General features: G+C 42.8%; 1 protein-coding gene across 3 annotated transcripts in view; it reads right to left on the reverse strand.

Moving 5' to 3' along the window:
• FGGY (FGGY carbohydrate kinase domain containing) overlaps positions 1-15425 on the reverse strand; it is a 327353-nt gene that overhangs the window by 138552 nt on the left and 173376 nt on the right. For all 3 annotated transcript variants that reach the window (XM_054981972.1, XM_054981970.1, XM_054981971.1), the window contains one exon: positions 4136-4239. In XM_054981972.1, the coding sequence (XP_054837947.1) occupies positions 4136-4239 (104 nt within the window). The remainder of the gene's footprint in view (positions 1-4135; positions 4240-15425) is intronic.

Consider the following 15425-nt stretch of genomic DNA (forward strand, 5'->3'; position numbering starts at 1 on the left):
TGATCATCCATTCATGACTCTACAGAAGAATCAGTATTTCATACTGTACAGAAGCAAATGCATCCTTACCGCCATAGCTACCGTGCAACTGCAAAACTGACAGCTGCACAAGTTGGATAGCAGTGAACTGAGGAGATTCAGGAATTGGTTCATCATCAAGACTGTTGAAAACTAGCACGCTTGCGTGCTAAACATGTTCGCTGCATTTCTATATATCATTTGAGCTATCACATCCCTTTTGGCAAAGCATAAGCCAGACTCTGATTTAAAGTGTTTAAAAACCTTACACATATTACTTTGTTATAACTGTGTACTAAAAGACAAAGTCCATGTCTCAGGGATAGAGCATCTACTTGGCATGCAGAGGGCCTCAGGTTCAACATACAACATCTCCAGTCAAAAGGACTGGGTAGGAGGTGATGTGAAAGACCTCTACTAGGGACCCTGGAGAGCTGCTGCCAGTCTGAGTAGACATTATAGATCATGATGGACCAATGGTCTGATACATGTGTACAATCCAGAAGCACAGCAACGCCATTTCATGTTCCCTTGCAGCAGTGAACACTGCTGAGCTGCCTGACAGTGATTCTAGGGCTTAAGTCTGAACCCTGCACTATCATCAGTCTTTCCTGATACTCACTCCCCATCAAGGTAAGTTAGAAACAAATGTTGGCAGGGACTGCTTGTGACAATGGAGGCCCTAAAAAGCGGAGTGAGGCAACAAATCAAATTATCTCATTTGAGTTAGCTCACTCTAATGAGGTATAAGGGAACCTACCAATTACTACAAATAATCTTACATTGGCCTGAGCAAAAATGACAACATCTGGTTTTGTTTAGATGGGCATTTATGCTACAGTGAACATTTCTACATGTTGACTTAAAATGCTTTGCTGAATATCCACATTATCAATATATCTAATTCTCAACATGGCTCCATCTGTGAATACTTATAACAACAACAACAACAACAACAACATTCGATTTATATACCGCCCTTCAGGACAACTTAATGCCCACTCAGAGTGGTTTACAAAGTGTTATTATTACCCCACAACAATCACCCTGTGAGGTGGGTGGGGCTGAGAGAGCTCCAGAGAACTGTGACTCGCCCACGGTCACCCAGCTGGCTTCGTGGAGGAGTGGGGAATCAAACCTGGCTCTCCAGATTAGAGTCCCGTGCTCTTAACCACTACACCAAACTGGCTTATATTCAGAGACTGAAGCCATAACAGAGAAGACAGATCTTTCTACAAATCTGAGAAAAGCCACAGGGTTGCAGAAAAATCTGAAAATACCACACACAACTTGTGCATCTCATCCAGGAATGGCGACTACCAGATTAACTTGACACCACACAACTCAACTGGGGGCCATGACAGCCTTAGTACAACTTGTGCAACTCGGCTGGGCTCAGAAGTGACCACCACACAAGTCACCAGAGTGATTTGCTGCCATGCTACTTTTGCAACTTGGCCAGAGTTTTTTCAGGAAGAGATTGCCAAAGGAAGGGAAGGAAGGAAAGCTGACAGCCAGTGTGGTGCAGTGGTTAGAATGTTAGACGAGGATCTAGGATACCCAAGTTCAAATTCCTACTCTGCCATGAAAGCTGGCTAGGTGACCTTGAGACAGTCACGCTCTCTCAGGGTTGCTGTGAAGATAAAATGGAGGAGAGGAGAATGATGTGTGTCCCTAATTAGGGAGTAAGGTGAAGATGGGGGTGGGGGCAATCAAAGAAAGGTTGGTTGGTGATTGAGAAGGAAAGAAGGAAGTAGGGAAAGAGGAGAGAACATGGGGGTTACCAGGAGGGAAGAAATAGGAAGTAATATGGTGAAGGGCATACAAGTGAAAACAAAGTGACAAGTCCTTGTGGGCTTCTCATTTGTCATTATATTTAAGGATTAGCATGGACCCTGCTGATCTATGGATCAGCACCATGTAGAGTGCAATAAGCTCATTCTACAAAACTGAGGGAACCGCAGGTTTGCAGGAAAATCCAAAAAGTTTTTAAAAATGGAGGGGGTGTTAAATTCTCCCCAGAGAGAGTAACATGGTCTGTGCTTTGTTGGCCCAGCCTTAAATATCTTCTTGATCTACAAACCGGGGAAAAGATTTTCCAAACAGTCACAGTACAATTTTTAAAGAATTTAAATAGTGCAAACGTGCAAAGTGCAAAGTATCAAGTGCAATTACAATAAATATAATAAATACAATAGAATAGTAAAGATCAAGTTCATGTGGTAAGAACTCCAACTGGTGAAGACCAGAGCACTGAATCAATTTTGTTATCTTTTTCTTTCATCAGCAGATAGAAGACCATCATGTAGAAGAACTAAAGCTGAACAATCCTTTAGACATGCAGCCGACGGGTTTTAGCTCGCAAATTTCCAATTCCCATTTCGTGGTCTTACTTCTTCACAGACAAAGTCTTCAGAGAACATTACAACAAACTAACTGGGTTTATAATTGGGATAAATCAGCTACCCATGCTGCTAGGGTCATAGTCACTAAGATTTTTGCTGCAGTTAGAAGGGATGATCTGCTGCAGGCCCGGCCAACTGGGCAGCCGTGCTGTGCCCGGTGTGCCGCTGACCCACTATTTAAATTCTTTAAAAATTGTACTGTGACTGTTTGAAAAATCTTTTCCCCGGTTTGTAGATCTAGTTGGTTAACCTACCCGGGCGTTCTCCCCTTGTAGTTATCTTAAAAATCTTCTTAGCAAATGAGACAGTAGCAAATGAGGGCCATGCCTGGGAGATGCTGCTGCTGATGCTGCAGGCAGGCAGAAGAGGACAGGGAAAGAGGAGCAGGAACCCCTCCTGCCTCCACCACTGCTGCCTAAGGCACAGAGGCAGTGATGATGCAGGTGTGCAGGCATATGGGCTAGAGAGGAGTGAGAACCACCAGTGCTAACTCTCCTCCAGCAATGACAATGCAGGTGTGTGGGAGCGGTGCAAGAATCACACACACTCCCAACACACATACACATTGACTGAGGCACAGAGGTGACACAATGCTGGCAAGCAGGGGAAGAAGGGAAGATACCATCACTGCTTCTGCACTGCTGCGTCAAGTCACAGAGGTGGCAGCAAGGTTGGTAGGGGAAGAACAAGAGCCAGTGAGTGTATGGACTGGTGAGCACTCAGAAGGGAGGATGGAGACCCTCCTGAATGAGTCTGGAAGTTCTCCCACTTGCTTTTACTAAAAACTAATACACATTAATCTGCTTTTGTATCCAGGGCTCATACGATGAATACTACATATTATAACGAACATTACACTGTTCTGAGCATTTCAGGTATCTCTTTTATTGAGCACCTAAGGACCAATTCACAGAGGACTATTTTCTTATACCAATATCTCTGCTGGTAAGGAAAATGCACCCAAAAGGAATACACACTGGAATTTGTCAAGAACAGTCCCGTTTATTTTGTTGCACGTACCTCTTCATGTTATGCTCCACATACAATTCAGTCTACATTTAAGAGTGTTACCAAGTTTTAAATAAAACAAAAATGGCAGAAAAGAGTCATGAAAAATGAATGCTTTTAAAAGGTGTACATTTTTTAAAAAGACACTAAACTTTAATTGCAATCCAAGAAAAATGCTCCCCCCACCCCCATTTAGAGAGAAAAATTAACAAAGCAAAAAATGCTTATCTGGGCTCTTTTGGAGCCACAATATATCTCATAATTCGATAGATCATTAGAGCTCTCAGAGCAAGATGGATTTATATTGATTGACTGAGGAGGTGGTCAAAGGGGCTTTTCTAAAGACACTAAGCATTCAGTTATACATTAGTGACAAAGCTCATCATAGGTTACTTAAAGCCAGAGTCTTTGGCTCCAATTTCACACTGCCCAGTTGAAGCACAGTAGAATCATTTGCTTTTACATTTTGTGCCATTCCATCCTGACCCCTCAGTATTGATTTCTGCAACTATTAAAGATGCTTCTTGATAGCAAATGCATGATGATATATAATTAATATCTCAAGGTAATTATAGAATTATCATCAAAATACACAGGATGGACACACACAGAGAGACAAGGCCAAGGAAACTGAATGAGAAGATTATAAGGTCAGTTTCTTATCAGTTTATATGACTAACATCAGTATTCTGCCCCCAACTTACCCCCATGTGGCATGAAGATGTCCCACATATCACAGCTATTCGGGAAGTAATAGGCTGGTTTTCACAGGGCAAGTTATATCCTTTCACACTGGCTCCAATCATACCTAGCAAAAATAAAATAGAACTATTTCAGGGCAATGTTTTACGACATCACTGAGAAGGCTGCCAAACAAAGCTAAAAATAAGCTAATTTCTCTATTCACTACTTCTTGACAGACACATTTTTAAAATATATTAATCCATCTAATATAATCCATCTGATCAGAACCAACACAAAGGTTTATAGCAAGGAGCCAGGGCAGAAATAGATGTCACTGGAACAGATCTATGTCATGAAATACAGTTTTTAAACTGAGGGTGAGCACATGCCTGAGTACAGGTTGAAAATTGGCAAGGTAGGAGGGGTGGGACACAGATTTGCCATCATGTTTAACTCTGCCCATAGACACAGGCCTCTCTGTAGTGTTACAAGAAAAATAGATCAAAGTCATTGACTGACAATTTTTGAACTTGGCTCTCCTTGCTTCACCCCTCCCCCCACTCAATATAGCTAATGAAGGTAGATAAGTCATGATGAGTGTCTGAAATGTAGTGGTGAATGCAAATAATCACATAAGAATGTTGACAATCCAAGAGGAATTTTGTGAATGATAAAAACATCAGCAAATGCTATCAATATTCACCAGCATGTGCATAACAAGTAGTAGCTGACATTTGATAAATTTGTCTGGGATTATCAACATTCACCAAATTTTGAACATTTACATGGATTATACTTCACATTTATAGCTTGCATCTAACACAGCTACACTACACTTGCTTTATTTTAAAAAACCTCAACCATATTACAAACATAAATAGCAATAAATCTACCTAGACAATGAATTTTCAATGTTTTATAGTTTAAAAGGAGTGTGTATCCTTCCAAATGTATGCAATATTATTTGGAAACTTTAAATTGTGTCTATTATTATGGTTTACAATACTCTGATCACATTATCCAAAGTAAATCACCATCCCTGGCTATTTTTCCAAGGTTAATACTTGCTGTATTTGATACTGACAAATTTCATATCAAATTTGAATCTGGCTCAAAACAGGTCCCCAATTTATATCGCCTTCTCTGTCAAGTGCCAGAAAAGTGCTATCAAAATAGTATTTCTTTCTGAGGATAGCTTGAGTAGGTATTGTACATAGGGTTGCCAACTATATACAATATGTGGTGTGGCCCCTCCTGAAAAAAACATCTTTGGACCCAACCAACCCGTCCAGTTACTGCCCAGCGTCGAACCTCCTGTTCCTGGGCAAGGTGATTGAGCGGGTGGTGGCGGTACAACTGCAGGAATTCCTGAATTATGCTGTAGTCCTGGACCCATTCCAGTCCAACTTCCGTGCTGGCCATGGGACGGAGATGGCCTTGGTTGTCCTCACAGATGACCTTCGCAGGCATCTGGATCGAGGCGGGTTGGCGCTGCTTGTGTTACTCGATCTCACAGCAACGTTTAACATGGTCGACTATGACTTGTTGGCCAGCCGCCTCGCTGATGTGGGGATTAGGGGGACAGCCTTACAGTGGCTGGTCTCCTTTCTCCAGGGTCGGGGACAGAGGGTGGCACTCAGGGGAGATCTATTGCTCCATCACTCTTTGGTGTGCGGGGTTCCGCAAGGGGCGATACTCTCCCCAATGTTATTTAAGATCTACATGCGCCCCCTCACCCAGTTGGTGCGGAGGTTTGGGCTGGGCTGTCATCAATACGCGGATGACACCCAGATTTTTCTGTTGATGGATGGCCGGCCAGACACGGCCCCAGACAATCTGGCCAGAGCTCTGGAGGCTGTGATGGGTTGGTTGAAACAGAGCAGGCTGAAACTGAACCCAGTGAAGACAGAGGCCCTACAGCTGGGACAGGGGCTTCCAGATGTTGGGATCCAGCTCCCTGCCCTGGATGGGACACCACTGGCAACTTTGCCGATGGTGAAGAGTCTGGGCATGCTCCTGGGTGCCTCCCTGTCGATGGAGGCCCAGGTCACGGTGGTTGCCAAGTCTGCATTTTTCCATCTCCGTCAGATCAGGCAACTTGCCCTTTACCTGACGCCCCAGGACCTGGCTACAGTGACCCATGTAACGGTCACCTCCAGGCTAGATTACTGTAACTCACTCTATGCTGGGCTGCCCCTGGGCCTGATCCGGAAACTACAACTGGTCCAGAATGCGGCGGTGTGGGTCCTGACTGGTATATCCTACCAGTCACATATCACACCTGTCCTGCGCCAGCTGCACTGGCTTTCGGTTGAATTCTGAATCAAGTTCAAGGTGTTGGTTCTTACCTTTAAAGCCCTGAGCGGGTTGAGACTGGCGTATCTTCGGGACCGCCTCTCCCTGTATGTTCTCTGATCACTTCGATCAGCGGATAAATGTTTACTGGTGGTCCCCGGCCCTATGGAAGCCCGCCTCGCTTCAACCAGAGCCAGGGCCTTTTCAGGTCTGGCCCCAGCCTGGTAGAACGCTCTGTCAATGGAGACCCGGGCCCAGCGGGACATATAATCGTTCCGCTGGACCTGTAAGACAGAGCTGTTCCACCAGGTGTTCGGTGGTTGAAGGGGGCAGTGCCATGTCGGCCTCCCACCTTTGGGGTGGGGGGTTCTCCCCACCATTGCACCTTAATGTATTTGGTTAATTTATTTTATTATTGCTTATTGTATGTTGAGTTTAGAATTATTGTTTTCTTGTTTTTATTGATTTTAACTGTTGTTCACCGCCTAGAGCCCCTGAGGATAGGCGGTTTATAAATTGAAATAATAAATAAAACTCCAGATTAAGAAATTCCTGAAGATTTGAGGATGCAGCATAGGGAGGGTGGGATTTGGGGAGGGGAGGCACTTCAACAGGTATAATGCCATAAAGTCAACCCACCAAAGCTGTCATTTTCTGCAGGGGAAGTGAGCACTGTAGCCTGGGGATCAATTGGTATCAATGCACTCTTTTTATATGTTGATAACTTGTTTATCAGGCTTTGGCTGATTGATGATTGTAACAAAAAACTGAAGATTAACTGAAAGATTAAGAGGATAATGTCACTTTCCATAGGTTTTACATAACATTTTCTCATAACTGATTAAACTCAAGTTATTGATGCGAAGAAATGTCTCTCTGTAGTATTTTGGGTCCTGCTTTGTTCCACTGAGAGACATGGCATTAGCATGCATAGCTTCCAACAGTCTTAATGAAAGATAATTTCTTCATGACTAGTGGATTACTCCAGGGATGTATCACGCACACATAGGGCTTATTCATTTGTGAAGAACAGAAACAATCAGGACTTCCTGCTAACAATTATGCTTTCTTATTTTACCCTACAGACAGGCAAATATTCTACATTGTGTTAAGGGTTTTGCAAAGAGAAAGCCAACAGGCAATTTCCTGTTCAAAGCAGTGCTATAATTAGTAATGTACAAGGATGTTTAAAATACTTTATGTACTTCAAAATCTTCATGTCAATTAAAGGAAAAATCACTAAAGCTTGTAGAAATCTCTATGAATCACGCTATTAATGACTCACATAGCAAAATGTGTTCATCATGCAGAAATAAACATCAAGTAATATTTATGTCAACTTTTCGATCTTTGAACCAAGTTTACACTGAGTTCCTTAATTTAAGAAATCAGAATACTAGATGAAAAGAAAATCTATGAATGTTATATTACTCAAATGTGTTGTGTTCTATAGAGCCACTTGAGATCCTTTGGTTTATCTGAGGCGATGGTTCCATTCAGACAACAACTTGATTAACCAAAATCTATTGTATAAAGCACAGTTTTTCTACAAGATGAAAGTAATTGTTTATAATTATTTATTTCTCTTATTTGACTTATATCCTGCCCTCCCCACAAATGGGCTCAGGACGGCTCACATCATCATTAAAACACAATAAATTAATAGTCAACTTTAAAAACAGATTTAAAACTTATATTAAAATACTCTGGCGCCATTATACTACTTTGGATACTAATAAAAGACCTGCATAAGTCATAGCTCTGTGTAAAACACATAGCCGAGGGCAGTCATAGAAAAGGCAGCCATCTTAGATAGGATAAGGGGGGACACCCGCTGGTCCTCAACCAAAGGCCTGGTGGAACATCTCCGTTTTACAGGCCCTGCGGAACTGTAACAGGTCCTGCAGGGCCTGGATCTCCAGTGGGAGAGTGTTCCATCAGGCTGGGGCCAGGGCAGAAAAAGCCCTCGCCCTGGTAGAGGCCAGCTGGATGTCCCTTGGGCCAGGGACCACCAGGAGTTATTTATCTGCAGAGTGTAGCACCCTGTAAGGGACATAACGGAAGACACGGTCTCGCAGGTATGCCGGTCCCAGTCTGTGGAGGGCTTTAAACACCAAAGTTAACACCTTGAACTGGATCCGGAACTCCACTGGAAGCCAGTGCAGCTGGTACAGCACAGGATGGATATGCACTCGAATAGGTGTTCCTGTAAGAACGCATGCTGCTGCATTCTGGATTCTGCATTCAGCTTCCAGGTCAGGCCCAAGGGCAGCCCAGCGTAGAGTGAGTTGCAGTAATCTAGCCTGGAGGTGATAGATGCATGGATTACTGTGGCCAGATCCTGAGATGAGAGATAGGATGCCAGTTGCCTGTTAAAGGTGAAAAAAGGCAGACCTGACAACGGTCATGACCTGGGCCTCCACTGAAAGTGTGGCGTCCAAAGTCACAGCCAGGCTTCTCACTGTCAAACCAAACGAGTTCATTGTCTGTAGCCATAGGCCGTCACAATTCACCAAACATTGACTAATAAACAATTAAATCCATCATCACAGTTTTTATAGGTTACTAAAATTAATTAAAACAATATAGTATGCCAAACTATCCCAGGAGTCATGAAACAGCCTCATTCAGTACCACTTTAGATCTTATCTTTTTGGCTGCGAGTGCAAACCGAGAGACTCTATAGGACACATGATTATCAGTGTCAGATAACAAAAACACAATCTTCTCGATTTCAGAGTATGTGTTTGTCACTGATAGGATTCTGGGCAAAAATTTAGCTCTGGGTACACTATATAATGGACAATAAAGTAGGTAGTGGGAAAGGTTCTCCACTGTAGGTAATCCACAAATGCAGGAGCGATGTTCCATAGGGGTGTGAGAATAACACCCTGCCAAAAGAGCTGTCTGCATCATCTGGAAGCGCAGAGCAGTGAAAGACACTCAGGTTGTAATGAGAAGTACTGGCTAGGTAGGAAGATCTTAAATGGTCAAATTTGATTAGTTTATACCAAGGAGCTGCCTTAGATTTTAATATTGATAGCCGATCCATCACTGCATCTGACTTGTAGATCCACTCCTTAAGTGGGAGGTTGTTGGCTGAGACCCCTAACAGGTCATCCAGGATGGTATACCTTTGGCAAATGGTGGATAGAAAGCCAGGCTGTGTGGGGTCTTTCGATAGTAAGTAATTTACTGATTGGCAACTTAAGGAGTCAGAACTGGAAAAATTGATCCTTTTCCAGTATTTTAAAACTGCAAGGTGTACCCGAGCCCTAAGGGAGGGGAGTCCTGTTTCGGCCCTCATCATGGCGGCAGGAGCACCTTTGGGTAAAGCCAAAATCCGTCTGAAGAACTGGTTTTGGATTACCTCAAGACTGGTTAGAATGTCTTCCTTCCAACCTCACACTTCAGCTCCAAATAGGAGGTGAGGGACTACCTTGCTCGTAAATAATTTCAGTGCTGGATCTATCAGTCCCCCCCCCACCTTGTATAAAAGAAATGTATGATTGGCCCTACAATCCTTGATGCTGAGGATTTAACCAACGCAAGATGCATCTTCCAATTCAGAGTCTCTTTAAAGGTTACCCATAGATAGTTAAAGGAGCTGCATTGTTGGATTGGGTTGCCAAGGATGCTCCAGCGGGAGATTTTTGGCTTTCTCCTGAAAACCATTACTTTTGTCTTTGTGTAGTTGACATTGAGAGCTTCTTCGTTACAATAATGGCCTAACTGATCTAAGAGTCTCCTCTTGGTCAGGGAGGTTAGGACCATGTCATCTGCATAAAGGAGAACTGAAATCTTCTGTTGTCCCAGAGAAGGCGATATAAATTGGGGACCTGACAGAGTCTCATTGATACCATTGATGTACAGGTTAAATAGTAGAGGGGCCAGCACACAACCCTGTTTCATGCCTCTACTAATAGGGATTCTGTTGGTTAATGATCCAGAGGTTCCCACCCTGATTTGAGCAAAAGTATCTTTGTGCAGTTCACGGAGCAGAAACAGCAGTCAGTTATCGATGTTAAGTTTGGCAAGCTTGGACCATAAGTGGGACCTATTGATTGAATCGAACGTGGCAGCCAAGTCAACAAATGCTACATAAAGTGCCTTTGTTGGCCTATTTATTCCAGATTAAGCCAGCTGGTATAGCGTTTGACAGTGGTCTATAGTTCCAAGACCTTTCCGGAATCCCACTTGTGTGAAATGAATTATTTTTTCGGTGGTCACCCAATCTTCCAATTTTGCCAGCAGATATTTGCTATACAGTTTTGCTGCTGTGTCAAGTAGACTTATTGGTCTATAATTTTGCGGGTCAGATTTATCCCCTTTTTTGTGTATAGGTACCACTATGCTCAGCTTCCATCCAGAGGGGATTAAGCTTGAACCATTAATTTGAGTAAACACCCTAGCCAGTACTGGGGCCCACCAGTCTGGGAAGGCTTTATACAGTTCAGGTGGTAACATATCCTCACCTGGAGATTTACCAGTGGGTAATGAGGCAATTAGTCCTCTAATTTCAGCTTTGGAAACTGGTGCCCATTCTGGCAGGTCCAGAGAATCCTGATGTACAACCTGTTGGAAAGTCCAAGTTCCCTCTGGTTGGGGATATTGAGGCCCGAAGACTTTATTAAAGTAAGAAGACCAGACGTTCCCTCTATTGCAGTAGAGGGAACTTCTTTTGAATGCAACCAAGTCCCAAAATCGCGAGTCATTTCTTTCAGATACTGTGCGATCTAACTAATTCCAAAGACATTTAGCATGTTCTAATTTCTTCTGTTTAATTAGAGCTTTATACTGGAACCTAAGCATTGTTAGACTGCTTATCCAAGCCCTATCCCTATTATGCCTAGCCTGTCTCATAGTGTAAAGGAGTTCTTTTTTAAGCACTCTGCATTCGTGGTCAAACCAAGCACTTTGAGCATGGAATATCAACTTCATAGGCCTTTTATTTGTTAAAACAGGTTTAAGCTGGGAATTAATTTCATCAAAGATTTTAATCACATCTGTGGTGTTCTGTAAAAGAGATGATCTCAGTCTACTCACTTCCAAGGATGACACAAGATATTAGATATAATGCAATATAGTTTCCCAGACTATTTGAACCTCCAAAGATTGGGATTCATGCTCTCAGCAAGGTCTGGTACTGGTTTCGCTAGGACATTAATGTTGGCAGTAAGAGACAGTCTCAAAGGACAGTGATCTTGAATATCTATTTCCCAATATTCCTTCAAGAATTCTCTCGGTGACTCCCCTGTGCCTAATAAAACCTTATACAATTTTGAAACTATTTTTGTTTTATCTTCTCCATACTCTTTCACCAATTTTTCAAAGGGAGTAAGGGATGAAGAGTGGGAAATGATGTTTAGGTTACCTCCCTTAGTTACTACATCTAGGTTAATGCAGGAGCAAGGTCTGAAGATGATACAGAAATGGTACTATACACCGGTTAAGTTATATTATATTTCAAAATCGGGGAGTAAAAATTGTTGGAGGAAATGTGGAGAATTGGGAACGTTCAGTCACATGTGGTGGGACTGTCCTTTAGTAAAAAAGTTTTGGGATCAAACTGGTATGGAAATGTCGAGGATAGTGAGAAGAAGGGTAAGCATATCTAAAGCAATGGCACATTAATTTGGATGGAATAGGGCTAAGGTTAAGAGAGGAATCTAAGTGGATAAATTTGATGTTAGTAGCAGCAAGACAGGTGATAGCAAGGAATTGGAAAGAAGCTGAGGAATTGACGATTAATCACTGGAGGGGAAATATGAATAATATAATAGTTTTAGAGTACCTTACGATGAAGATATGTAGAATGAATGGGTTAAAGGTTAGAGAACAAGAGGGGAATTGGTTTAGAATTATGGTGGGGTACTTAGAAACGTTTAAACAATTTGAGATGATTAGTCGGTTAATAGGAAATTGAGAGGTTAATTTAATTATAAGGCTAAGTGGAATGAGTTGTACAGGGAGTAATGGTGAACATGAAATAATATTGTATGGAATAATATTTATGTATCTACCGCCTGGAGGTCCCTACACGGGTGATGTCGGTGACGGGTTGTTATATTCGGAATAAAACAATAAAGTATTTTATAAAAAAAAAAAAAAAACTCAAAGGACAGTGATCGCTTAATGTTACATCTAAAACCTTGAAGTTAAAAACCCGGTTAAATAGATCAGGGATATGGCTATGTAGTCAACAATGCTGGTACCAGATGCCACCACATATGTAAAGAACTCCCCTGTGGTATCAAAAGAGGTGTCATGCAAGACATGCAGGTTAGAGAGAGAAAGCAGTTTCAGTAGTTTAAGTCCAAATGAAGGCTTCAGTTGTACCCCGTTGAGGGCTGGGAGCTGGGTCCCCAACCCCATTGCTCCACGACCCAGACACAGAACCTCCATCTTCAGGAGAATCAATTTCAGGCAACTCTGACATAACCATACTGTCACAGCCTCAATACCCTTGGTCAAGTAATCCAGAGCGCAGTCAGACTGGTCGTCAATCAACATATAGAGCTGGGTGTCATCCGCATACTGATGACATCCCAGCCCAAAATTGCGGACAACCTGGGCGAGGGGGCGCATATAGATGTTAAATAGCATCAGGGAAAGAATTGCCCTCTGAGGGACGCCACACACCAAGGAATAGTGCGTGGATCTCTGTTCCCCAAGTGCCACCCTCTGTCCCCGACCACAAAGGAAGGAGCTTAGCCATTGAAGGACTGTCCCACAAATCCCATCGTTAATTAATATCATGTTGTGTGCAGACATCGGTCTAATACTTGCCTCTTATCTTAGCTTCCAGAAGAGGGACTGCAGGACTCTGTGGTCAGCTACTAAAAGGGGCTGTAGTACTCAAAAAGTTGTTGAGGATAACCACAAATGCTAAACTAACCAAATATTCTATAAGGCTTTTCCATTCACAAAACCTTTTTTGTATCCTCTCTTCAGCTCTTATTTGTCTTATCAAATTCTAAGTGCGACAACACCTGTACAGACATATAAATAGATTTTTACTGCTTCATCTTGTTCAGCCTACGTGGGGAAAACATTAATGTTCACAGAGTGTTTTAAGCAATAAAATGTTTACAGCTATTTTGGTCCCATTTTTAAGAAATAATCACAGAATCACAGAGTTGGAAGGGGCCATACAGACCTTCTAGTCCAATCCCCTACCCAATGCAGGATGAGCCTAAAGCATCCCTGACAAATATTCATCCAGCCTATTCTTGAAAACTGCCAGTGAAGGGGAGCTCACCACCTCCCTAGGCAGCTGATTCCACCTTTGAACTACTCTGACCGTGAAAAAGTTTTTCCTAATAACCAGCCAGTAGCTTTCTGCATGTAATTTAAGACCGTTGCTTCAGCTCCTATCCTCTGCTGCCAACTGGAAAAGCTCCTTGCCCTCCTCCAAATGACACCCTTTCAAATATTTAAAGAGAGCAATCATGTCCCCCCTCAATCGCCTCTTCTCCAAACTAAACACTCCCAAGGCCAGTCTTTCCTCGTAGGGCTCAGTTTTCAGACCCAGATCATTCTCGTCGTTCTCTTCTGCACCCTCTCAATTTTGTCCACATCCTTTTTGTATTGAGGCCTCCAGAACTGCACACAGTACTCCAGGTGTGGCCTGACCAAGGAGTATAGAGAGACTATGACCTCCTGCGATTTCAATGCAATGGTCCTTTTGATACAACCCAAGACTAAGTTTGCCTTTTTTGCCACTGCATCACACTGACTGCTCATATTTAGTTTACAGTCCACTCTTACCCCAAGATCTCTTTCGCATACACTACTACCCAGAAGTGTATCCCCCATCCTTTATTTGTGCTTCACATTTTTGTGGCCCAGATGTAATACTGTGCAGCACTTACCTATGTTGAATTACATCCTGTTCACAACCACCCACTTCTCCAGAGTATTCAAGTCTTGTTGAATTTTCACTCTATCTTCTTGGGTGTTTGCCACTCCTCCCAATTTGGTATCATCAGCAAATTTAATGAGTAGCCCGTTTATCCCTTCATCCAGATCATTGAAAAAATGTTGAAAAGTACTGGGCCCAAAACTGAGCCCTGTGGCACCCCACTGGGCACCTCCCTCCAATCTGATGAAACACTGTTGACCACCACTCTTCGGGTGTGGTCCTCTAACCAGTTCTCTATCCACCGAACTGTCCTATCGTCCAGTCCACAGTCTTCCAGTTTACCCATTAGAATGTCATGGGGGACCTTATCAAAAGCTTTACTGAAATCCAGGTAAATCATGTCGACAGAGTTCCCGCAATCCAGTAAGCTTGTCACTCGCTCAAAGAAGGAAACCACTGCTAGTGGCAGAATTCCAACACCTTGGATGTTTATAAAATGCACAACAACTACTTGAGACTTCAATAGTTTTTTCCCCTGGTCTGTTAATGGTTGGTTACACACCCTTTCCAGGGAACCTCTTTTTTGTCCTAATTGAAAAAGAGTTTCCTTTGCCTTTTCAGTCTTAGTTGATTTATATTTGACTAAGATTGTTCAGTGTTTTCACTTTCACAATGCAGTTCTGTGTTCTTAGATACCTGTATGTGTCACCTTCACAGAATGTAGTCCTCAGTACCATTCTCATGCTTTCAGTGCTCTGTTCTTCCCAGGGCACTCTCATGATGCTGTGACTCTGAGATTTAGTGCCATCTCAGGGGCTGCCCCTGCGGTATGGGGGCACTACTATGAAGGTGTGCTTCCAGGTGGCTCCTGGTCTTCTGCAAAATGACTTGTCATACTACTACTGCGTTCACAAAGAATACTAGATATACCTTACTTTGACTTTTGTGTTACTGTAAATGATCCATGTCATTGCAATGCATTGTAATAATGTTCCCTCAACTAACTGGCACCAACTCCTAGATACTCTGATTAGAGACATGGGCTCCAATGACCACCACCTTCTGTTTTCTTGCACTTGTTCCTTATTCCCTTCAAAGGGGACAGTAAAAGGGTCATAATGATCTGTTGATTAGCAGTTTAAAGGAAAAAT

Source organism: Eublepharis macularius, chromosome 5 (assembly GCF_028583425.1).
Source record: "Eublepharis macularius isolate TG4126 chromosome 5, MPM_Emac_v1.0, whole genome shotgun sequence".
NCBI classification, from domain to species: Eukaryota; Metazoa; Chordata; class Lepidosauria; order Squamata; family Eublepharidae; genus Eublepharis; species Eublepharis macularius.